At 50.7% G+C, this 23,773-nt stretch overlaps 1 protein-coding gene across 3 annotated transcripts in view; it reads right to left on the reverse strand.

Moving 5' to 3' along the window:
* Positions 1-23,773, reverse strand: part of LOC121348268 (exocyst complex component 6B) — a 228,738-nt gene that overhangs the window by 56,400 nt on the left and 148,565 nt on the right. For all 3 annotated transcript variants that reach the window (XM_041427596.1, XM_041427594.1, XM_041427593.1), the window contains 2 exons: positions 20,773-20,914; positions 9,621-9,694 (listed from right to left, as the gene is read on the reverse strand). In XM_041427596.1, the coding sequence (XP_041283530.1) occupies positions 9,621-9,694; positions 20,773-20,914 (216 nt within the window). The remainder of the gene's footprint in view (positions 1-9,620; positions 9,695-20,772; positions 20,915-23,773) is intronic.

A 23,773-nucleotide genomic window follows, 5' to 3' on the forward strand; every position in this document is an offset into this window, starting at 1 on the left:
GGTTGGATCAGTGAAAGGCAGCTCCATAAAAGCTCCTTTATGGACAGCTCCTCCTCATCCCCCAGGAGCAGCAGCTCCCGGATCACCGGAGCAGGTTTGGTTTCCCAGCTGGGGGTGTGGAGGTGAAGGGCACCCACCTCTGGCCCCCTCTGTTCCTGTCAGTCCCGCCCCAATCCGCAGGATAAAGGGAATGTGGGCCCTGCAACTCCCAGTGGTGTCTGTTTTCCTGGCTGGATGAGAGACTGCAGTCACAGGGAAGGAATCTCAGGAAGGAGATCCTGGTTCCCACAGCACGGCCCCGCTCCAGGGAGGGTGGGCCAGGGACAGCCAGAGGGTGTTCAGGAGGAGCCAGAGGCTCCAGCTGAGTCTTGGAGGAATAAAACCCAATGGAAACACGTTCCTGGCCCAGTGCAAGGTCCCTTGGGATGAGGTTCTCCACAGAGTCCTGGGAGTGGCTCCTTGTTTTGCCATAAAGTTCCACCAGACAAGGCTGGAGTCACTCCCCATCCCTGGGAGTGTCCAAGGCCAGGTTGGAGCGCCCTGGGATGGTGGAAGTTGTCCCTGCCCATGGCTGGGGGGTGGAATGAGAGGATCTTTGGGGTCCCTTCCAACCCAAACCATTCCCTGATTCCATGATTAATGTGGGAAAGGTCTCTCCCACCTCACCACCTCCTGCCCCGTGCCCTGCCCACGCGGAATCCCGAGGAATTCAGCACCCAGCCACGAGGTCCCAAACCCCTCTCCTCGCTCTCCAGCTCCTCCTTTCCTCCCTCTATTCCCTTTGTCTGAAAGGCTCCCAGTGACAGAGGATTTGATTGTTTGTTTGCTTTTATTGTTCCAGAGGGCCGGGTGTCGACAGGCTCCACAATTCCCAGCGCCCAGAGACCCCGGCAGCGCTCCCCGCCGCCCAGAAGTGCTAACAGGACATGTTTGCACTCCGGGAATTTTTTTTGTTTGGAGGCTCTGGGGAACATCCAGGCACTTTTAAGTCCTCCCCATGCCGCTGCATCCCTCCTGGATGGAGAGTGATGGCTCTGGAGCCTGAGCAGCCGAAGGGGAGAGGGATCCATGTGATTTTAATGGGATTGAACCACAAAAGGCTGGGTTTAAAGAAACACTAAGACCAGTTTAAACCCACCAAGGCAGGAAAAATCAGAGTTAAGGCTCTAAATCTGCTCTGAGCTCCTGTTTTTGTGTTTCCTGCCCTCTTCCCATCCCTCTTCCGCAGAGCACAGCGAGAGGCAGCTTGGATTTCCAGCCCAAACTTTGGAGGATCCTTCCCTTTGTGAGTCAGGCAGTTAACACTGATTTAAAAACAAATAAACCACTCCATGTGCCCTTCTCCAACACTGTTGGGATTTGGGCACTGAGGGAAAAAAAAAAAAAATAGTGCCCTGAGCCTGACAGGGAAGAGACAGAGTGGTTTGGCCAAGGCTCTGGAATGTTCTTCCTGGAGCGCTGGGCTGGCCGCAGCCCGAGGGATCCCTGCCGGCTCCCTGGGCAGTGCCTGCCCAACAACCCATGGCTGAGCACGTGGATCTACGCTGTGGGGAGGAAAAATGGATTTACAGATCATCTCTGATGGGTCTCCAACGTGGAGCAGCGTTCCCGATGGGAATTCTGGGACGGGTGAGTAGAGCCAGAGGTGTGGGGCACCTGGAAGAGCAGGGCCGTGGGCTGGAGCTCAGCCTGAATGTCAGGAGGTCCCAAAAGAGTTCCCCAACCATCTCCTGCTACTTCTTAGATGTCTCCCGGCTGCCCTGGGACAGGTTTTGACCCAGATCCAGTTGGTTTTCCAGGGAAAACCCCTCATTTTGGTGTCACTACTTGGGGGTCACACGTGAACACCAAGGCACAAGGATCAGGTGGTATTGGAGCAGGAAATAAAGCCAAGAAAGGGCCCCTCACTGAACACCTGCGGGTTGGGGTTTGATAATTCTGGTTTCCCTCCATCTTCTTCCTGTTCCTTTACCTCTCCCAAGTGTTTTTGAGGAGCCATGGGGTGGGAGAGAGATGGATGGAGACAGAACTTTAATGGGGAATGGTTCCTTCCCCCAAGTGAAAAAGGAACAGGAGAAGAGGGAACGGGAGTTGTGCCACGGGAGGTTCAGGTTGGGTATTGGGGAAGATTTCTTCCTGGAAAGGATTGTCCAGCCCTTTAACTCAATAAACCCATAACTTCACAGATTTTCCAAGGTAAATTAACTCCAATTATGGACTGAAAACACAAACCTAGGCATTTCTGGAGAGAGAAATCCAATGTTCAGGTGGTTTCTTTGTCTTAATGAAATGATTGGCTTCCCCCCGCCAATGACCTTGGAGAGGACACTCAGCCACCCCTGAGGTCCACCAGGAATTAACTGCAGCTTTGGCTTCCCCAGGCAACCTGGCATTCATGACAGCCAGGATAATTTGGGTTTCTGGAAGTAGAGAGGTGGGACAGAGGATGAAGGCGATAATATTAATATTAATATTAATAATAACAACTTCTGGGAAGCTGATGTGGTTATGGATGCCTAGAGAAGCCTCCATCACACTCAGGGGTGTAAGGAAACAAAAGATCCTTTAATTAGCAGTAATTAGCTCAGCTGGAAGTCAGGCACCTGCCCTTGCTGCTCTCCATTATCTCCTCAGACTCTTCAGGGCTTCGTGTTTGCACAAGAAGCAGCAAAACGGGCACTTTTCGATGGCCCGTGGGCACCACCTTAATGAAGGTGATTAATAACGCTGGATAAATGATCCAGGAGATATCAGTCAGTGTAAGGAACTTGGAGAGGAGCCACTGAAGTAATTAAGAGCCCGGAGATAGGATCTGAACAGCAAAATCCTGGATTTAAGGGTAATGATCCAACCAGCTCCAACCTCTCTCTCCTTGCTGGGAAATGAGGAATTAGGGCTGACACTGGAACCTGTGTCTTCACACCTCAGTTTCCTGAGTGATCCAGGTGTTTGCCAGGAAAGATACATGGAATTCTGGAATTCAGCATTTCCCTTGGCACGTTTGGGAGCTGCAGGGAGGGATCCAGAGGTGGAAAAGGGCTTTGGATCACTGGGCTGGACAGGACAATGTGGCAGAGGCCACAGAAAGCCTGGTGAAAGAATTCAAGGGTTGTTAAGCCAGGACAGGATCCACAGGAGTGAAGGATGCAGGAAAACAGGGGGAATGGCAGAGGGTGATGGTTGGTTGATGATCTGGGAGGTGTTTCCCAACCTGAGTGATTCTGTGCTGATTATAAATTTAAAAAGATGCAAAATTCCAATGTTGTCTTTCCGCAGCACAAAACATCCCCTGCAAAGGGCCCTAAACACTGAAGGTGAGCAGAAGCCCAAAAGTACAACCTGGCTTCTCCAAATCATGGAAGGGGCTGGGTTGGGGACCATGGAGATCATCCAGTCCCAACCCTCTGGGATGGACAGGGACACCTCCCACTGTCTCAGGGGGATCCAAGTCCCAGTGTCCAGCCTGGCCTGGGACACTTCCAAAGATCCAGGGGCAGCCACAGCTTCCCTGGACAAAACCCAGCGCTCAGATCCCTCTTTGGCTGGAGCAGAACGAGAGAATCCCAAGAACTGGAATCCAGAGTTCATCTCAGAACTCGAGCTCTGAGGCTGAGGCCGGGCAAGGCGGTGGGGGAGGGGGCCTGGAGCCAAGGGAACAATTTGGAGATGAAAAACAGCGACTGAAATGAGCTGAAAACCCCTCGTGAGTCACCTTTTCATCCCTGCCCTCCTGCATCCAGTGACTAACGTGGCAACAAAGCCGTGGGAGCTGCTCTCCCAGCAGAAACCCTGGAGACACAAGCAGGGACATGCGGGAGGAGACACCTCGGCGGGAGAGTTGGGCTAATTGATCATCCCCTCCGTGTGCTGCTGAGCTTCTGCTCCATCTCCCAGCAAAACCAGCTGGGAAGGATCAGCCAAACCAGTTTGCTGAGCAGGACGGCTCTGGGCTCACCCCAAGTCTTGTTTTTGCTCTGCTCCCCAAACCTGACTTTACAGGGCTGGGGAGCCACATTTAAGTGTAAAATACAAAAACAAGTTAAAAAAACAACCCAGAGCTCCCTGCCTGGCGGGAATGAACCTTCAGGGCATCCTGGGTGCTGCCATGGATGATTGGAGGGACTGGCTCCACCTTCCCACCACCAAAGTGGAGACAGAGCTGAGAGGTGGCCACAGCCACCAATGTCACACCAAGGGGAACTTCAGCCCAAATTCCCAAAGGCTTTTCCTCAGCCACCACCTGGGCATGGAAGCCTGGAGCACATGGAAGCAGTAAGAGAGAGGGATACATCCCATGGGAGGTCCAGAGTGGAAAGAAATCAGCCAAAATTGAGTCCAACTCCTTCCCTCACCTGGGACATTCCCAAAATCCCACCCTGGGCACCCCTGGGAGCGTTGCCCCAGTGCTCCCAGAGCTCCAGCAGCCTCGGGAATGTGCCCATTCCCTGGGGAGCTGTTCCAGTGCCTGACACAAGGACACAATTCCAGGCTTCCCACTGCCCTTGGAGCAGCCAACAGCCCAGCCAGAGGGGGTTCCCAACACCTGATTTATCAGCTGATATTTGATAAGAAGCCAGGCTGGATGCCCACCATTCCAGCACAACTGGAGCTCCCGCAGTGACCTCACGCTGGCTGCTCCCTCCAAGGGAGCAGGTGGTTCCTTAAAGCCAGGCACAGAGCCCAGGAATCCAGGCTGCTGGAACGTGAGGCTCAGGGATGAGCTCACGCTGCAGCCTTGCTCCTCTGTTCGGTTCTTATTTTGAAAAGGTGTAGGGCTGGAGAAAAGGGGAACATCTGGTGACTGCACAAAGAGCGGGAGAGAGAGGAAACCTGGGAGAAGTCAGGGATGCCCCTGGATCCCTGGAAGTGTCCCAGGCCAGGTTGGATACTGGGGCTTGGGGCAGCCTGGGATAGTGGGAGGTGTCCCTGCCCATGGCAGGGGTGGAATGGGATGGGATTTAAGGTCTCTTCCCACCCAAACCATTCCATGATTCCATCACACAGCAGGGATGGAAAGGAATCGTGTTCCTGAGGGGGTCATTCCTTTATTAAGTGTCTCTATCAGGGCTAATAAGAGAAAAATGAAGACACTGGAGGGAGATTTCCCACTCCCAGCTGGCCGGGGTCCAGCAGGATCCCACAATAACCACAGCTGGATCCCAACACAGGGAAAACACACAAATTTGCTCCTCTGTTCAGTTCTTATTTTTAGATGAAAAGGTGTAGGGCTGGAGAAAAGGGGAACATCTGGTGACTGCACAAAGAGCGGGAGAGAGAGGAAACCTGGGAGAAGTCAGGGATGCCCCTGGATCCCTGGAAGTGTCCCAGGCCAGGTTGGATACTGGGGCTTGGGGCAGCCTGGGATAGTGGGAGGTGTCCCTGCCCATGGCAGGGGTGGAATGGGATGGGATTTAAGGTCTCTTCCCACCCAAACCATTCCATGATTCCATCACACAGCAGGGATGGAAAGGAATCGTGTTCCTGAGGGGGTCATTCCTTTATTAAGTGTCTCTATCAGGGCTAATAAGAGAAAAATGAAGACACTGGAGGGAGATTTCCCACTCCCAGCTGGCCGGGGTCCAGCAGGATCCCACAATAACCACAGCTGGATCCCAACACAGGGAAAACACACAAACAAGGCACTTCCCATGGGACAAGTAGTAGCAGAGTCATGGAATGGGTTGTGTTGGATGGGACCTTAAAATCCTCCCATTCCTTGGGAGGTTCCCACTCCCAGGTGAACCATGGAATGGTTTGGGTTGGATCATAAATCCCATCTCATTCCACCCCCATCCATGAGCACGGACACCTCCCACTATCCCAGGTGGATCCAAGCCCCAATGTCCAACCTGGCCTTGGGCACTGCCAGGGATCCAGGTGCAGCCACAGCTGCTCTGGGAATTCCAGCCCCTCGCCACTCTCCCAGCCAGGAATTCCTTGCCAAGATCCCACCTAAACCTGACCTTTCCTGCCTTAACCCCACTGCTGTGGCTCAAGGAGCCGATGCTGAAACTCAAACCCACCAAATTTGCACAAAGCAAAGCAGAACCATGCTGAGGGAGAAGAGTGGAACCTCCCTGTGCCCATCCCTTGGACATCCAGGGACATCCAGGCTCCCACCTGCCCTGGTCCAAACATCCCTCGGAGCTCAGGCTGGCGCTTGCAGAGGACACTCAGCACTCAGGATCTGTAACTCAGTGCACAGAAGGAGAGGCTGGGAGGAGGGAACTCTCATCACTGACACGTTCCCTCCCTGGAGCCCAGAGTGAAATTCCTCAAGTGCTGGAGACAGATTTTCCTTGGAAGGCGGCCACGAGTGCTGATCTGGCTTCTAGGAGAGGTCAGCGTGGCCAGGGACTGCAGGGACCTCAGAGAGCAGCACAAAACCCTCCTCTTGCACCAACGTCCTCACAACAAACCCAGGAAAACCAAAAATTAAAACATTTCCAGCTGTGGGGAAAACAGGGAATGACCTGAGAGCACCTGGAGATCTCCAGTGGTGTTTGGACGTTCAGGGGTGTTTGGTGAAGATCCAGAGGAGTTGATTATTTCAAATTTCAGCAAGGGACTAAATGGAGCTAAATTTATTTCAGATTTCTAAAATACAGCACTGAGTGTGCAAAAGTAAGGTTTAAACTGGAAGGGGGAAAAGCAAATATTCCTTGCTTGTAAAACCTTAAGTATTTGAGTCTCACTCCTGCAGAAGGACTTGAGGTGGGAGTTGCTTTCCTTTATGACTTCACTAAGGGTATTTATGGATTTAGAACTGTCCCAGAATAGGAAATAAAGCCCCATTTTACATTTCTGACTGTTCAAAATTTGATTTTCTGGCCTCAGCTCTTCCTCTTTTCCAGACAAGGATGGAATTACTCCTGATTCCCTTGGGCATGAGGGGAAAAGCAGGATTTTGATGTACTAAACTTGAGTCTGCTGCTCTGAACAAGGACAAACTCTGATGGCTTTAAACAGTGACATCTTTTTAGGGTTTATTTCCCACTACAAGGATTTGCACCAAGGCACGAACCAAGTCACCATATTTTCCTATCACTTCATATTTTATTAATTTTGGTCATTCCTTTAATCATCCCCCGTTCCAGTGAAAATTTTCTCAGATTTACAAATGTTCTGTAACAGCTCCTACTGAAATATGTTGGGAAGAGAAATCTCTTTAATTTCCTTACTTTGGTGAATTTTTGCCCAGTCATTTTTCCTCCCTCCTTCCCCCAGCCGGGTCATTCCATTTAAATCAACATTGTGGTGACATTTCACAGAATCATGGAATGGTTTGAGTTGGAAGGGACCTTAAATCCCATCCCACTCCATCCCCTGCCATGGACAGGGACACCTTTCACTATCCCAGCCTCAGTGTCCAACCTGGCCTTGGACACTTCCAAGGATCCAGCTGCTCTGGGAGGCCTTGGGCTCCATCCCAGTCCCTCCCCACCCTCGCAGAGAGCAATTCCTTCCCAATATCCCACTTAATCTACTCTGCTTCAGTTTAATTTCATGGCTTAAAAGAGAAAAAATGCCAAGTCCAACAAGAGAAATTTCAAGACAAATCGAAGAACAATCAAAGACCTTCCTCCATGACCTTCCCACCCCTCCCTGCTCCCAGCTGGAGCTGCAGTCCAACAGAAGTGCTTGGATGGCGTCTGGTGACACATTCCAGCATGCCACCAGACCAGATCACCGACAGGACCAGGCAGGGGGAACTGCCTCATCTTTCCATGCTGTTGGATAAGTCAGGGATGGGTCAGCTCTTCTCCATTATCTGCTCAACACCTTGATCTTCCCCTCATCAATCATCATCCATTACCCAGGAGATCCAGGATTTCCCATCCTCACCTGGCACCTCTATCTCCCCTTTCTCCTTGCACAGTCACAGAATCCTGGAATGGTTTGGGTGGGAAGGGATCTCAAACCCACCCAGTGCCACCCCACTCCCATTGTCCCGGGGTCCTTCACTCTGGTCCTTGTCCAACCTGGCCTGGAGATTCAGAGGTGCTGCTGCTTTTTAAATGCAAGAACAAAACTTGGGAGCACCTCCTGGAACAAAGACAAAACCTCCGTGTCCAAGGACACCACTGGACAGAGGAGGCAGGACTGAGGAGGCCCCTGCTCCTCCTCCTCACCCAAGCTGGGTCCCTTTGGCTGCATTTTGCACTCATGAACCACACAAACGTTTCACTGGCTCGACCTCACCGAGCCATTTCCAGGCATTTCACTCTTCCAAGAGCCCTAGGTTCCCTGTCCAAAATCCCCACATTCACGGGCTGGTGCTTGGAAAAGGCCCAGGGCCTCCACATTTCCTCACACCCAGGAGGCCGCGGGCGCGTCGAGCGCCGCAGTCAGTGAAGTGCCAAGGAGCTAATGAAGATAAAAGTGTCAACACAGCCTGGTGATAACGCACACCTCTCCCATGGAGCTGCTGGGACCGTTTTGCAAACAAATTTGGCAGTTCCTGGCGGGCCCGGGCCCGAAAAGCGGCGTCCTGATGTTATTAAAGTTAACAGAAGTGTCATGGGATGACAGATGGCTCCCCGCACATCAATTGGATTCTGAGGAGTTCTCAAACCCTGGCGGGTTGAAAGCAGCTCCAGCACGAATCAGAGGCAGGGGCAAGATCATCGATACAAGGGATTATGCAGATTTAAGAAATACCCTTGGCACCCGAAAGTTTTCAGAATGCAAACTACGTCAACCCCGCGAACAAGAGGCACTGCATCATGATGGCAGCAGGGACAAAGCCAGGGGGGTTTAACAGACAAAAAAAGATTGTTTTAATAGGAGAGAAGCATCAGTCATTGAGTCTTACTTCATTCAGACTTTCTCTCCAACCCATCCATCTTCAGTGCCAAGAGATGACAGGACCACCTCACTTTTCCCCCCGGCCTAGTGTATCAATAATGCCCATTTCTCCCCAAACAAATGACTCCCCAGAATGGCCCTTTTCCCAAAATTGGCTGCCAAGCCCCACAAAGGCCTCAGTACCTGCTATGGTCAACTTGGCTCCAACGGGGCCCCCTCCAGAGGTGGCCACCGATGGGTGGAGCCTTCCCCAACCATCTTCCCCAAGAGCCACTTTGTCATTCCTGGCCGGGGAGCATCTGCGGAAGAGGGGACCGGGGCGGGGGGGTGGCCGAGCCACAGAGGGACACAGAGAGGGACACAACGGGCACGGACACAGGGGAATGCAAATTCCTCCGCCCTCTCTAACGCCTCCGTGGGCATTCTCTGGGAACAAAGGTCCCCGAGGCGGGCGGGCTCTGCATCACTGCTCTCTCTGTTCCCAGCACCTGCTCGGCACTGGCCGCGGAGTTGCCGCGGTCCCTCCGCGCCGCGGCCGCAGACGCCAAGGGCAGCACAATGGCCCCGTTGGCCAGGGTCAGGCCTGGCTTTCTTCCTCGCCCCCTTCCACCAGCCCTTTTCACCTCCACCATCTCCAGGAGCGCTGGGCAAGGAGGTGGCTTCGAGCGACGAGAGGAGGAGGAGGGGGGAAATATAGGTCTCTGGCGTAAATCACTGACGCCGTTTCCCCTCCTCTCCCTTCCCTTAAGACCTGATGGTCTTCAGTCACACATCTTAAAAGCAAAACAAAAAACAAAAACACAAAGACTTACTTGTCTCAAGTCGATGAAGGCCAACTGCAGCGTGTCCCCTTGGAACCCAGGCACTGGGCCGGATCTGGCAAACTCTGTGGGAAAGAAAAGAGGATAAAAAGCGCCTTTAACTAACCATGGACAGGGAGATTGGCAGACGGATGACAGGGAAGACAAGAGAGGCTGGGGGAGAGGAGGACCGCGCTTCTAAGGAGTCATGTCTCCCTCCCTTCAGCGTCTTTGTTCGCCCTTCAAAATTCGTGTCATCAAAACACCATTAATTCCACCGTCCTGACAGCAAGGAAACTGTACTAATTCGACCTGAAATTTATTCCCATGAGCCGCACTGGGCTTCAGAGTATTTGTTTTGTGAACGGACAAACAACTCGCCCAGAAGAAAGGGGGGGATGGGGGTGGAAAAGTTTTTCCTCTCAACACAATAAAATCTTCAGCTGTGAAACTCTTTTCAGTTCCGAAAGCTATTTATATTTTAGGGCGCTGAAGGAATTTTCTAATTTCACGCCTGTCACCAGGCTCCATGAGCATTCATCAAAAAAATATGCCCGGCCGCGTCATTAATTATCAGGCAGCAGATTATTTGCATGATCTGGTGATGGCGCCTCTTGGTCAGCCCAAACGCGGAGAACCGCGGCCGTTGGGTGGCATTTTTATTTCTGGTGGATGAAGACATCTGACAACTGAATAACGTTGGCTTCTAAAGCGACGAGAATATTTCCAAGGCCACACTTATCTCCTTCCAGCCTAATCTGGCCAAAGTTTCATACTTTGGTTGTTCATTTTTCTCCTAATCCATTCTTTAAATCAAACCTAAAACCGCTGAAGGGGCTTGAATGGATCCATCTTAGAGGACCTTGGTTCTTCCATGGCATTTAGCAGCTTTTCCTTGGGAATGCTCACGAAGCCGACGCCTGCACGCATCCCAGGGTGTCTTTTGAGGTTGGTTCTGCCCAACTTCACTTCATTTTCACCCTCTGCAGTTACAGCTTCATCTCCGCTCTCCTCACAACCTCTCGGCACTGAGGGGACCTGGGCTGCGAGGCCACAACTCAACGTCACCAAAGGCTCGAGGGGCAGCACCTGCCCAGGGTTGAGTTGTGGCTCCTGCAGGCACTGGAGGTGCTGGAGGAATTAAATGTGTTCTTGGGATGAAGCCAGGTGTGACGGCAAAAATGGAGAAAGGAAGGAAAATTTACATCAAATACAGATTTTTCAGTTACATAGCCCATTATCACTCATCTATCCCGGTTTTCACCCTACAGGAACCCTCCAACAGCTCCTAATGCTCCACAAAGATGAGGATTAGGAATGGCTGGGCAATATGGAAGGAGGATTTTGCCTTTTGTGTCCATGACTAATCAGAAGCACCAACGGATAAAGTGATTTCATGTCAGGTGGTCTTTGCCTTGTACGCTTGTCCTCCCAAAAGTTTTCCTGTTTCCAAGCCAAGGCCACAAAATCAGGAACATAAATCATCACACTCCCATTTTCCAAAGCTTTCCTAGAGCAAGCAGCCCAATCACGGAGCAGCCCCTTGGCTCTAACAAGAAGAGATTAATGAGTGAAACACCAGGACTCAGTCCTGTCCCTCAACCGCCTCATTTCGGGGAAGCGAAGCAGGGTTATTAATCAGCTCCCTTGCTCCACCTTCCATTAAAACCTTGGGATGGAGAACATCCTTCAAGCCAGACACAGGCACCTCCAGGGGCACAGGGGACACTTCTCAGACTCTGCGTTTTAATAGTCTCAGATGCCAGAAGAGCTTTGAGATTGAAACCATCGCTCATCTTTGCAGTGATCACTCAAGTGACAACCGCTGCAGGACAAGCGCAAACACGGCTGGGAAATCATTGCTTTCGTCTGAAGTTATGAGTCAAAGGGAGTAATAAACAAATAAAACCGGAAATTATGGACGTGACTGTTCATATTTAAGTTTCGGGTAGAAAAAGCACAAACCAAAGCCAGTGGGAACCATCCATGGTCGTGCCTTTGGAGTTTTGCACAGGATGAGACTGGACTGGGATGAACACGAGGAAGTTCTTCCCCTTCCCTCTGAGGGTGGGGAGGCCCTGGCACAGGGTGCCCAGAGCAGCTGTGGCTGTTCCTGGATCCCTGGAAGAGTCCCAGGCCAGGCTGGAGCTTGGAGCACCCTGGGACAGTGGAAGGTGTCCCTGCCCATGGCAGAACATGTGACTGGATGATCTTGAAGGTCCCTCCATCCCAAACCGTTCCATGATTCCTTGAGATCAGAGCTGCTCAGCTCCAGGCAATTCCACTGACCACTCCCGCAATATTCCGGGTGCAAAGAGCCCAAAGTGACTTCACATGTGTCCCCCAAAAACTGTTTTAATTAATCCCAACTGCAAAGGCATTTTAATGTAGTTTGCCATAAAATTTGACTGCAGCTTGCCTGAGCCAGCAGGGAGGGAGGATCAACACAAACCCTCTGACTCTGATCTGCAAGTGTTCATATTTAAGTTTCAGATAGAAAAAGCACAAACCAAAGCCAGTGGGAACCATCCATGGTCGTGCCTTTGGAGTTTTGCACAGGATGAGACTGGACTGGGATGAACACGAGGAAGTTCTTCCCCTTCCCTCTGAGGGTGGGGAGGCCCTGGCACAGGGTGCCCAGAGCAGCTGTGGCTGGTCCTGGATCCCTGGAAGAGTCCCAGGCCAGGCTGGAGCTTGGAGCACCCTGGGACAGTGGAAGGTGTCCCTGCCCATGGCAGAACATGTGACTGGATGATCTTGAAGGTCCCTCCATCCCAAACCGTTCCATGATTCCTTGAGATCAGAGCTGCTCAGCTCCAGGCAATTCCACTGACCACTCCCGCAATATTCCGGGTGCAAAGAGCCCAAAGTGACTTCACATGTGTCCCCCAAAAACTGTTTTAATTAATCCCAACTGCAAAGGCATTTTAATGTAGTTTGCCATAAAATTTGACTGCAGCTTGCCTGAGCCAGCAGGGAGGGAGGATCAACACAAACCCTCTGACTCTGATCTGCAAGGGATAAATCATCTTTACACACTCCCTCTACACCCCACTGTCCCATCTGGAACAATTATCCCCAAAGCCACATCAATCCTAAAACACTTTGGAAAAGCACAATACCTGAGGAACTAAAAATGTTTAGAAGTGAGAAATGGTGCTTGAGCACCTTCTCAAGAGGTGAAACTCCTCTGGGTGGCTCAGGGTTGGAGATGTCCCTGGGTTGAGGAACCCAACCACAATGTCCTACCCCCCCCCATGAGGATGGAATCACCTCATGTTCCTGATTACATTTGGAGAAATCCTGGAAAAGAAACCCTGGAAGGACTGCGAGGAAAGCGAGTTTCTATTTTTTGGATCAAGGGCCTCACAGCTGTTCAGCATCTATTTAGGAGCACACACAGAGTTGGGAAATTTAAGATCTTCCCCAAAGCATGAACTTCAAATCCTCATGAGAAAATGCCTGTGATTGTGAATGTTCTCACAAGGCTGGTGAATTTATCACTGCTGTCGGCTGCTTGTGAGAAACCCAAGACAGATTCCATTCCAAGCCAGATTTCATCCCAAGGCAGATTTCATCCAAAAACAGATTTTATCCCAAGACAGACTTCATCCCAAAAGAGATCTCATCCCAGGACACAGCTGCTCCTTAGCAGCTCACCTTTAGCTGTCTCTGCCCATTGTCCCTTCCCACTGTTCCCTGCCCATGGACAGATTGGAACTGGATGTCTTTTAAGGTATTTTCCATCCTGAACTGGATGGCTCTTAAGGTCTTTTCCATCCCAAACCAATCAGTGATTCCTAAGGAACCTACTGGAGGAAGGCTGGGAGAGTTATGGAGTGACACTTCCCTTCAAAATTTAGGATGGTCACACACTGAGGCAACACTGATTTAAGCTGCAATTTTCATCAAACACTGAATTAACAATGCTCTGGAACCTTCTAGAGAAAGGTGACCCTGCCCATGGCTGGAACAAGATGGTCTTTAAGGTTCCTTCCATCCCAAGCCAATCTGTGATTCCTAAGGAAGCTTCTGGATGAAGCTGGGAGAGTTATGGAGTGACACTTGAAAACTTAGGATGGTGACGCACTGAGCCAACACTTAGCTGAACAGCAATTCTCATCAAAAGATTCATCAACACTGAATTAACAAAGCTCTGGAACCTTCTAGCACAAGGTGTCCCTGCCCATGACTGGAACAAGATGGTCTTTAAGATCCTTTCCAACCCAAATCCTACAATTCTGGGATTCTGTGATTGACATCCAAGAAGTGAAATGACATCCAAGCTGATATTTGTCTCCCAGAAGAAATTATGTAGGAGCTGATATTCTTTGTGTCACAGAAGACATAATGTAGGAGCTGATATACTTTGTGTCCAAGAAGGAATGATGTAGGAGCTGATATTTTTCATATCCCAGAAGAAACGAGAAGAGGAATTCGGCCCAGACACTCGGAAAAGCTGCAGAGGAATGAATGCAATGCTTCCCTTGGGCTGCTGGAGAAGGAGCTGCACCTCCTGTAATCGCAGGTCACACTTTACATACCAATGCCACCAACCCATTCTGAAGGAGGAATGAACAAAGTCTCGGAGCAAAAAAAGGAGAAACAAAGACCAGAGCGGAGCTTTAGAGGAGAGACACAGCCAGTTCTTCTTGGGTTTAATCTCTTCAAGCAGATTTCAGGATAATTTCCTCGGAACAACCGAGCGCAGTGTTGGCCTCAGTACTGTCGGATTCCTTTATTGTACTGTCTTCACGACCAAGGCAAGTGGCAAACATAGCAAGCAACCTACAGAGCAGCCCCTTGAGCAGAAAATCACCGGAGAATAGAGCAGATCAGTATGCGGCTGTTTGTACAAAGCATTTAGCCAGGCTAAAGGTTTGAGGGGTTTGTGTTCAGGCCAAAAAAGTAATGTCTTTGCAAGGTCTACAGGCCTGGGCCACCCAGGGCAGGTCACAGGGGGACTCCAACCTCCCTTCCAAAACATTTCACTGATGAAAGAATCAAGGAACAGGAACCGTTAAGCCCTTTACAATGGACAAAGAGTAAAGAGTTCAAAGGCACGGCAGAAAAGAGACATCCACTGTAAATTAATTAATTACAGCCAACGGGGGGATCCCCCCTGTGCCCCGGCGCGGCTGCGCACGCGGGGACAGGGCCTTGCATGGATTGAGCGGTAAAAATGGGCCCAGCCGGTGACTTCATCCCTCAAAAACATCATCTGAGGGCAAGATATCCTCTGAATTACACGGGATTTGCGATGGCACCTCCGGGATGGAGGCTGAAGCAGCTCCCAGGGAAGGGAACGTGGACCAATCCGCTCTTCGCCACGGATAACATCTGAGGAATCGACCATCTCAGGATTCCTCAAGGAAGGATGGAGATCTTGAAGGTATCTTCCTTGGATAAAGCCTTGGAAGGCCATCCTGGAAAGGCCAAGTGATGGCACCTCCTTGGATAAAGCCTTGGAAGGCCATCCTGGAAAGGTCAAGTGATGGGACCTCCTTGGATAAAGCCTTGGGAGGCCATCCTAAAAAAGCCAAGTGATGGGACTTTCTGTTCCATATCCCCAGGAGCAAAGTGACACCTTGAGTACACTGAGGCTGAAGAACAAATCCATGGACTCTGGAGAAGCTCACAGGTGGGAAAAAGTGAGAAATGTTGGGAAGGAATCAAGGCAAGAGGAACAGAGAGAAGATCCCAATTCCCACACTGAGCTTCTCCTTCACCCAGTTTCCAAACTGAGCTTCTCCTTCTCCCACACCATTCCCACACAACCCCGCTCTGAAGCTGTTCCCCATTACAGCCCGAACTCCCAGAGCTCATTCCCATCTGGGTAATTTCAGAGAGCTGTGGGAAGAGGGAGGAGCTACCCAAAACACTCTGAACTGGGTCAGATTAAAGAAAAACTTCTCTCCCTCCCCATCAAACGTTCCTCTGATGGAACAAAGATGGGCCTGGAGTGCTGTCACTGCGGAGAAAGGAGTGGTCCCCGTCATGGGACACTGGCAGGGCTGAGGAGCACCCACAGCCCCAGGCAGGGACTCCTCAGGGGCTGACCACGAGATGTTTTTCACGTTGAAGAGAGGGAAACTCTTTAGAAGGATGTTGGAGATGCCTGCCAAGAAATTTGGAGCAGAATCCATAGGATTCTGAGTTAAGAGCCAGGTCACGGACAGGTTCCCAGACCTGAACCCAAGGTGTTCAGTGGATGTGTCTTGGCAGATGTGAAGTTCTCAGATCATTAAACACCAACACCAGCAAATGTGAGCCGTGCCCATCCCACCATCAGCTCAAGAGGTTGTGGAATTTCCATCCCTGGAATTGTCCAAGGCCAGGTTGGGGGTCCAGCTTGGCCTTCCAGGGATCCAGGGGCAGCCACAGCTCCTCTGGGCACCTGTGCCAGGGCCTGCCCACCCTCCCAGGCAGGAATTCCCAATATCCCACCCATCCCTGCTCTCTGGCAGTGGGGAGCCATTCCCTGTGTCCTGTTCCCTGGAGTAGAGCCCGACGCCCCGGCTGTCCCCTCCTGAGCTGAGGCACATTGAGACATCAGCACCTGTGGGGTGGACATTCCTCTCCCGATCCATTCTGCTTAAACCTTCCCATCTCTCCACTACAAAGTTCCCATTTTCCCCCAAATCCAGGTTTTTCCTGGTGCACTGCCACAGGACAGACACCAGTTAGGGACGTCCTAACTCCAGCACCACAAACTCCAATCCCTGATGGATCACAGGTTGGAAGAACACCTGGGAGTCCTTGGGATCATGCCGAGGGAGAGGATGACTCCAGCATCATGGACAAACCCCGGCACTTCCCCAAATCCCAGGATTTCCATGTGAAAAATTCCCACAAGCCAGATAAGGCAGCCAAGGAGGAGGTGGGGAACGGTTGTGCCAGGATCCATGTGGGTACATTTTGGGACAATCTGTTGGGATGCAGAATTCCTCAACCCAGCAGAGACATCTGGCTGATCCCCAGGAGAGGGGCTGACTAAAAATAGGGTGTTTAACGGAATTTGAAATATAAATTTTTTTTTTAGGGCACTTTTAATTTCCCATAAAGCAGCAGTTAAAAGAGTTTGGAGATTATGGAATTGCTCATTTTATGATCTGAGGATTGTAAAAACCCCTCAACCACTGCTGGAACCCGTTATGGGGATGGGAAACTCTTCCTAGGAGTGAGAACAGCCCCGTTTCTTTGGGATTTTTCGGCTGTCACCTCCAAATCTGGGTTGTTATATTCCATTCCCACTATGTCTAAGGTAGAGGGGAGATGGAAGAATAATACATTTATCAAATTATATATTTTATATGGATTTATCTGTTCAAAAAGAGCAGAGTGGGGCACGTAGGAGTTTATTTTTTCAGCATTCACAAACATAACCCGAATAAACTCCAGCATCAAAACTCTACAGCCCCATTCCCTCATCATGGCACTCACTGGAAGTGCTCCAAACAGACATAAAATCCGATTTTAATGTATAAAAACTGCTGGATTGGGCAAAGTTTGGGAATCTGGGGGAAGGAAGAGGATGGAGGCAGAGGTACAAACTGGTACTGTGAGGATGTTGAGATTCACACCTGCGCTTTCAGGCACAAAAAAGATTTTAAAAATCACCAAAAAAACCCCAATAATAAACCCTAACCTTGCAAAATGAAACTTATTTTCTGAATACACCGCTTCCCTCTTGGAACTGACTCATCCCAAAATTCAAACCTTGATGGATTTCTGCTCCAAAATAACCAAATTAAAGTGATTTCCAGGCGCAGCAGAGCCACCAGACGGACCCGTGGGGATGAGGGGCACGGATTTGCTGCTGGAAAGGAAAAGGATTTTGTCTGTTCCGGGCTGACAGTGATGGATGGGGAGGATCCAGCTCCAGCATCCATCTCCATTCCCTGCTCTGGTGGCACCTTGGGACGGGGCTGGGGACAGGTCCCTGACCCTGCTGCCAGGTTGGCGTCACCTGCTCCGGGATGTCTGAGTGCTCCCGGCTCGGGCTCCCCAAACAACAGGAATTTAAGGAATTGTGCTTTCCAACCTGCTGTGAAATCCCATCTGTCTTCCTTGGCAGCAGCAGCAGCTTTCAGGGAAGAGCTGCTGCCGCGTGATCCATGTTATGGATGGGGCAGAAAACTGCCGGGTTTGGAGCTTTGGCAGCCAAAAAAACAGGGAATTATTAGGGATGACAAACGCTTCCCATTATTCCCAGCTCCGGCACCCGTCCCTCAGCAGACACCCATGGGAGCACAGCTGCTCCCGAGGCGCTGAAGGGACACAAATGAGAGTCAGGGATTCAGGGATGGAGGCAGCGCCGGGAGGAAAATCAGGCATTGCTTTGTGAGTTGTGGTGCAGCTGCAGGATCTGGGTGGGAATCATGAAATTGGGATCCCTCTCCCTGGCTCGTCAGCTGAGGGCTTGAAAGTGGCAAGTGGATGCTAAAAGATGGAAAAACCATTTCCAAATTTTGTGTTGGAAACAGCAAAATTCCTGCTGGGGGATTGTTCCCGGCAGTAAATTTAATCTCAGTGTTGATGGGGGCAGCTGAAGTAAAATCTGGTCAGGAAAATGTTGGATAAAGGATGGAAGAACTTGTCTTGGTAATGGGAAGTGCCAGGGGATGATGAAACCAACAGCTGATGTCACTGAGTCACTCCCCTGAATCCTTGGAAGTGTCCAAGACCAGCCTGGAAAGGGCTTGGAGCACCCTGGGATAGTGGGAAGTGTCCCTGGATGGGCTTTGAAGTCCCTTTCCACCCTAAGCATTCCAGAATTCTGTGATAAACACAAGACATCCCAATCTCCACCTCAACCAGGAAAGCCAAAGTGTGGATATTTGGGGGGAAAAAAATCCCTAAAATACCCTAAAATCAAAGATCACCTGGTTCTTTAGGAACTCTATCAAGCTCCGGGTTCTCAACCACCACGGTTGAGAATCCCTCCCAGGATGAATCCCAACAAACCCATCCCAGGATGAATCCCAACAAACCCATCCCAGGATGAATCCCAACAAACCCATCCCGGGATAAATCCCAACAAATCCATCTCAGGATGAATCCCAACAAACCCATCCCAGGATGAATCCCAACAAACCCATCTCAGGATGAATCCCAACAAATCAATTCCAGGATGAATCCCAACAAATCCATCCCAGGATGAATCCCAACAAACCCATCCCAGCATGAATCCCAAGACACCCATCACAGGATGAATCCCAACAAATCCATCCCAGCATGAATCCCAAGACACCCATCTCAGGATGAATCCCAACAAATCAATTCCAGGATGAATCCCAACAAACCCATCCCCATCAGAGGGAAGAGGATCCTGTGCAGGGGTGTGTTTGCTCTGCCCCACTTTAATTCCCAAACCAGGATTAAAACCAGCATTTTGTCTGCTTTGAGCTCTGGTTTTTAACCCTTTCACTGAGCAGGACAAGCAGCAACTTGAGGGCAACCAGAGAATTCCAGCCCCAGTCCAGGTGGGAGCCTGAAGACCCGAAAGGAGCAGGTTTGGGAGCAGAGCCCTGGGGTTGGCACCACGATGCTGCTCCCCTGAGGAGCTGCTGTCACTTTGTCACAAGACACCTCACCTCCATCACTGTGACCTGGCACGGAGGTCACCTCAAGGACAAAATTCCCTGCAGGGAGGACAAAGGGCCGAGGCCGGGAGAGGACCAGAACTGGTGAAGAACATCAACGTCTTTAAAAACAGCATTTTGTCTGCTTTGGGCTCTGGTTTTTAACCTGAGCAGGACAAGCAGCAACTTGAGGGCAACCAGAGAATTCCAGCCCCAGTCCAGGTGGGAGCCTGAAGACCCGAAAGGAGCAGGTTTGGGAGCAGAGCCCTGGGGTTGGCACCACGATGCTGCTCCCCTGAGGAGCTGCTGTCACTTTGTCACAAGACACCTCACCTCCATCACTGTGACCTGGCACGGAGGTCACCTCAAGGACAAAATTCCCTGCAGGGAGGACAAAGGGCCGAGGCCGGGAGAGGACCAGAACTGGTGAAGAACATCAACGTCTTCAGATGCTCCAAGCCCCATCCAACCCCACAGCCCCAGCTTCTCAGGAAGAGTCATAAACAAACTGATTTTGGATTCATGCACTCCAATCCCTCCTGGTTTTAAGTAACTCCATCCCAAAAAGCAGGGACGGTCTGGAGAGCATCAAGGCAGCACTGAAGAGGAAAAGGAGGAGTAAAACTTGGATCTCTTGGAATCCTCTGTGCTGAAGATGCCCTGGGTGAGCTCTGTGGGCACCCACCACCCCCACACCAGGCATTGCCACACCCCTGACCGGGGACCCCAAATACCAACAGGCACAGCAGCACTCTAGGATTTTACCCCAAATTTAGGACGCTGCTTTGGGGTTACTCCTCTGCAGGTGAGGGAAAGGATTCTGTGAACACCATGGTCATTTGGGTGGGAGGCTCCATTTGATTCCTGATCTACCCTATTCCTTTTGATTCCTAACCTATCCCATTCTTTTGCCAGTTTAAATAAATATAAATATAAATATAAATATAAATATAAATATAAATATAAATATAAATATAAATATAAATATAAATATAAATATAAATATAAATATAAATATAAATATATATTATATTATATTATATTATATTATATTATATTATATTATATTATATTATAGATATAGATATAGATAGATGATATAGATATAGATATAGATGCAGATATAGATACATATAGATATAGAAATAAATATAGATATAGATATAGATATAGAAATAGATATAGAAATAGAAATATATGTATAGATATAGAAATAAATATAGATATAGAAATAGAAATATAGATATAGATACAGAAATAAATATAGATATAGAAATATCATTTTAATATAAATACCTTAACATCACACATAATTTCATGTAGTGCACTAATAACTCTTTTTGGTTTATACCCTGTAGCAACTTTAATTAAAACCTTTTCTTCGTTTTCTCCTGTCTGGTCAATAAATAACTCATTTTATAAACAGAGCTGATCCACCACCCTTACAACCCATGGGCCAAAGTCCTACTTTAGGTGTGGGCCACCTCGATTTAAGTGTTCACCAAAACCCTGAGCCTGAGGCAGAGCAGGAATTCCCCCTGGGCCCGTGCCCAAGCCGAGGACAAGGACGGGGCTCTTACGTTCGCACTCCTCCACGTCCAGGTTGAACTGGTGCAGGGCCCCCAGCGTCAGCTGCCTCACCTCGGCCTCCAGCAGCAGCTGCAGCAGCGACGTCGAGAGGTGCTTGCAGGCCGACATGCAGGCGGTCTGGGCCACCTTCCCCTGCAGGACAAACGGACACTCGTCAGGGACACCGGCACAAAGAGCCGCCGCAGAGCTTCTGCAGAGCAGCCCCCTCAGTAAAGCCACTAGAGAACTCTCCTCCCAGGCAAACCTCCTCAGTTAAAGCCACCGCAGAACTTCTGCAGAGCAGCTCAGCCCCCTCGGTAAAGTCACCATGGAACTTCTCCAGAGCAGCCAAATCTCCTCAGTTAAAGCCACCAGAGAACTTCTCCAGCCCAGCCAAAACCTCCCCAGTAAAGCCACCAGAGAACTTCTCCAACTCAGTCCAACTTCCTCAGTTAAATCCACCAGAGAACTTCTCCAGAGGAGCTCAACCTCCTCAGTTAAAGCCACCAGCACAGAACTTCTCCAGAACCAAACCTCCTCAGCTAAATCCACCAGAGAACTTCTCCAGCCCAGCCAAAACCCCTCAGTTAAATCCACCAGAGAACTCTCCAGCTCAGTCAAACCTCCTCAGTAAAAGCTATCAGAGAACTTCTCCACAGCAGCCCAACATCCTGAGTTAAAGCACCACAGAACTTCTCCAGCCCAGCCAAAACCCCTCAGTTAAATCTACCAGCACAAAACTTCCCTACACCAGCCCAAACTCCTCAGTTAAATCCATGAGAGAACTTCTCCAGCCCAGCCCAGCCTCCTCAGCGTGTCCCATCTGCGATGGGATCCTCCCACGGCGCTCAAGGTCACAACCACCATCTCCCAAGGGAATCCCCTCTGGAAGTGCCCATGGCTGAGGGAAGGGTTAGGCCTTGTTGGGTGCAGCTGGAGAAGCTCAAGTCCAGGACAGCTTTGGAGTGCTCAGAGCTCAAAGTGCTCTCATCATGCCCTAACGCAGGCGAGACAACATCCCATTGATTACCAGGGAATCATGGAATGTTTGGGTGGGAAGTGACCCGAAAGCCCATCTCATTCCATGGCCAGGGACACCTCCCACTGTCCCAGGGTGCTCCAAGCCCTGTCCAACCTGACCTTGGGCATTCCCACCCACTCTCTACGGCAGGTGGGTCTGCAAGAGGAATTAAACCCATAAAAATGGGGAAATCCTTTGGGACAAGAGCAGGGTTTTGCCCAAACCCTCAGGCTGACACCGCAGGGAGCGATCCCGATGCCTGCGTGTGCGACGCCACGAGGGAGGTTTGGATCATGGCGCTGCCCTGAAAACAGCTCCGGCAGGAGATTATCTTCTCAAACACTCACAAAAGACTCTTAACACGCTTTCCTGACACCAAGGCGTGCCTTAGGAGCTCTCACCGACTCTCGGACGCGCTCCACAAGCTGTGTTTAAACTGGGATTAAACGCGGGGTTTACGCGGTGTTTCCAGCTCGGCATCACCGGTTTCATTGTCGCGGCACGGCAACGTTTGATGCCTGTGCTGGGAAGGGTTTTTTTTTCCCAGCTCTGCAAACTTGGTTTGGATCTTCAGGCCACATCCATCTTCAGCAGGAGGGAAAAATGGGTTTTTTATTTAAAAAAGGAGCCGAGCCGTGCGTTGCAGGGCAGGGTGCTCCATCTGCAGCTCGCCGCCGCTCCCAGGCTCCGGAGCGTCCATCACTCACCTCCCCACAAACACCTGCACCAAAATGAAGATGAAGCATGGCAACCATAAAGTTTAGCAGAGCTCTGGGGTTTTTTCTTTGCTTTTCATCATTTGTTTGTGCTTTTCTGACACGCTGGGTTATTTAAAACCCTGCTCGTGCCAATTCCTCATCTCAGAAAGCTGCGGGAAGTACGGCGCTGCCCGGCTGCGATTTTTCTTCATTACTTCCAACAGACACTCGAGTTTTTGCTGTGGCTGAGGAGTTTTGACAGAACCAGGGAATATCCTGAGTTGGGAGGGACTCACAGGATCGTGTATCCAAGCCCTGGCCCTGCACAGACCCCCCAACAATCCCACCCTGTCCATGCAAGAGGTGTCTCCTGGAGCTCTGGCAGCCTCGGGGCTGTGCCCATTCCCTGGGGAGCCTGGGCAGTGCCAGCACCCTCTGGATGAGGAATCTTTCCCTGAAATCCAGCCTGAGCCTGCCCTGGACCAGCTCCAGGCATTCCCTGGGTCCTGTCCCTGTCACAGCTGCCCCTCAGGAGGAACAAATCCCAGTGAGTCTCCCCTGAGCCTCCTCTGCTCCAGCTGGACATTCCAAGTGTCCTCAAGCCCTCCATGTGTCATGGAGATGTCCCAGATGGAAGCAGAGGATGGGAAATCAAAGCTCTGCAGCCAAGCCCTGGGACCCTGCAGAGGACAGGGGACAGGGCTCCTGACCCTTCCTGGAAGAGCAGCAGAAAATCCCTGAAGTAGCTCACACTCCACATCAGCAGGAATTTACAGAGGGTTGTAACCCTTGGAGAAGCCTTGGAGGTCCCATCCCCAGGAGAACTGTGGAATGGTTTGGGTTGGATCTTAAATCCCATCCCATTCCACCCAATCCATGGGTAGGGACACCTCCCACTGTTCCAGGTGGATCCAACCTGGCCTTGGGCACTGCCAGGGATCCATTCATTCTCTGGAAATTCCAGCCCAGCCCCTGCCCCCCCTCCCAGCCAGGAATTCCTTGCCAAGATCCCAGCCCAATCTCCCCTTTGCCAGTGGGAGCCATTCCCTGTGTGCTGTCCCTGCAGGCCTTGTCCCCAGTCCCTCTGCAGCTCTCCTGGAGCCCCTTCAGGGACTCTGAGCATTCCCTGGAGCCTTGCCTTCTCCAGGGAACACCCCTTAGGATGAACTTCATGAGCTTCCCCCTGCTCACCTCTCCAGCCTGCCCAGGTCCCACTGCGTCCCCTCTTTTCCACACCACACAAAGGAAAAACCCCAGGAAGGTTTTTCTGTCCCTACTGACCAAATTTTCACA

Source organism: Onychostruthus taczanowskii, unplaced genomic scaffold, assembly GCF_017590055.1.
Source record: "Onychostruthus taczanowskii isolate IOZ18803 unplaced genomic scaffold, ASM1759005v1 scaffold117, whole genome shotgun sequence".
In the NCBI taxonomy this organism is placed as follows: domain Eukaryota; kingdom Metazoa; phylum Chordata; class Aves; order Passeriformes; family Passeridae; genus Onychostruthus; species Onychostruthus taczanowskii.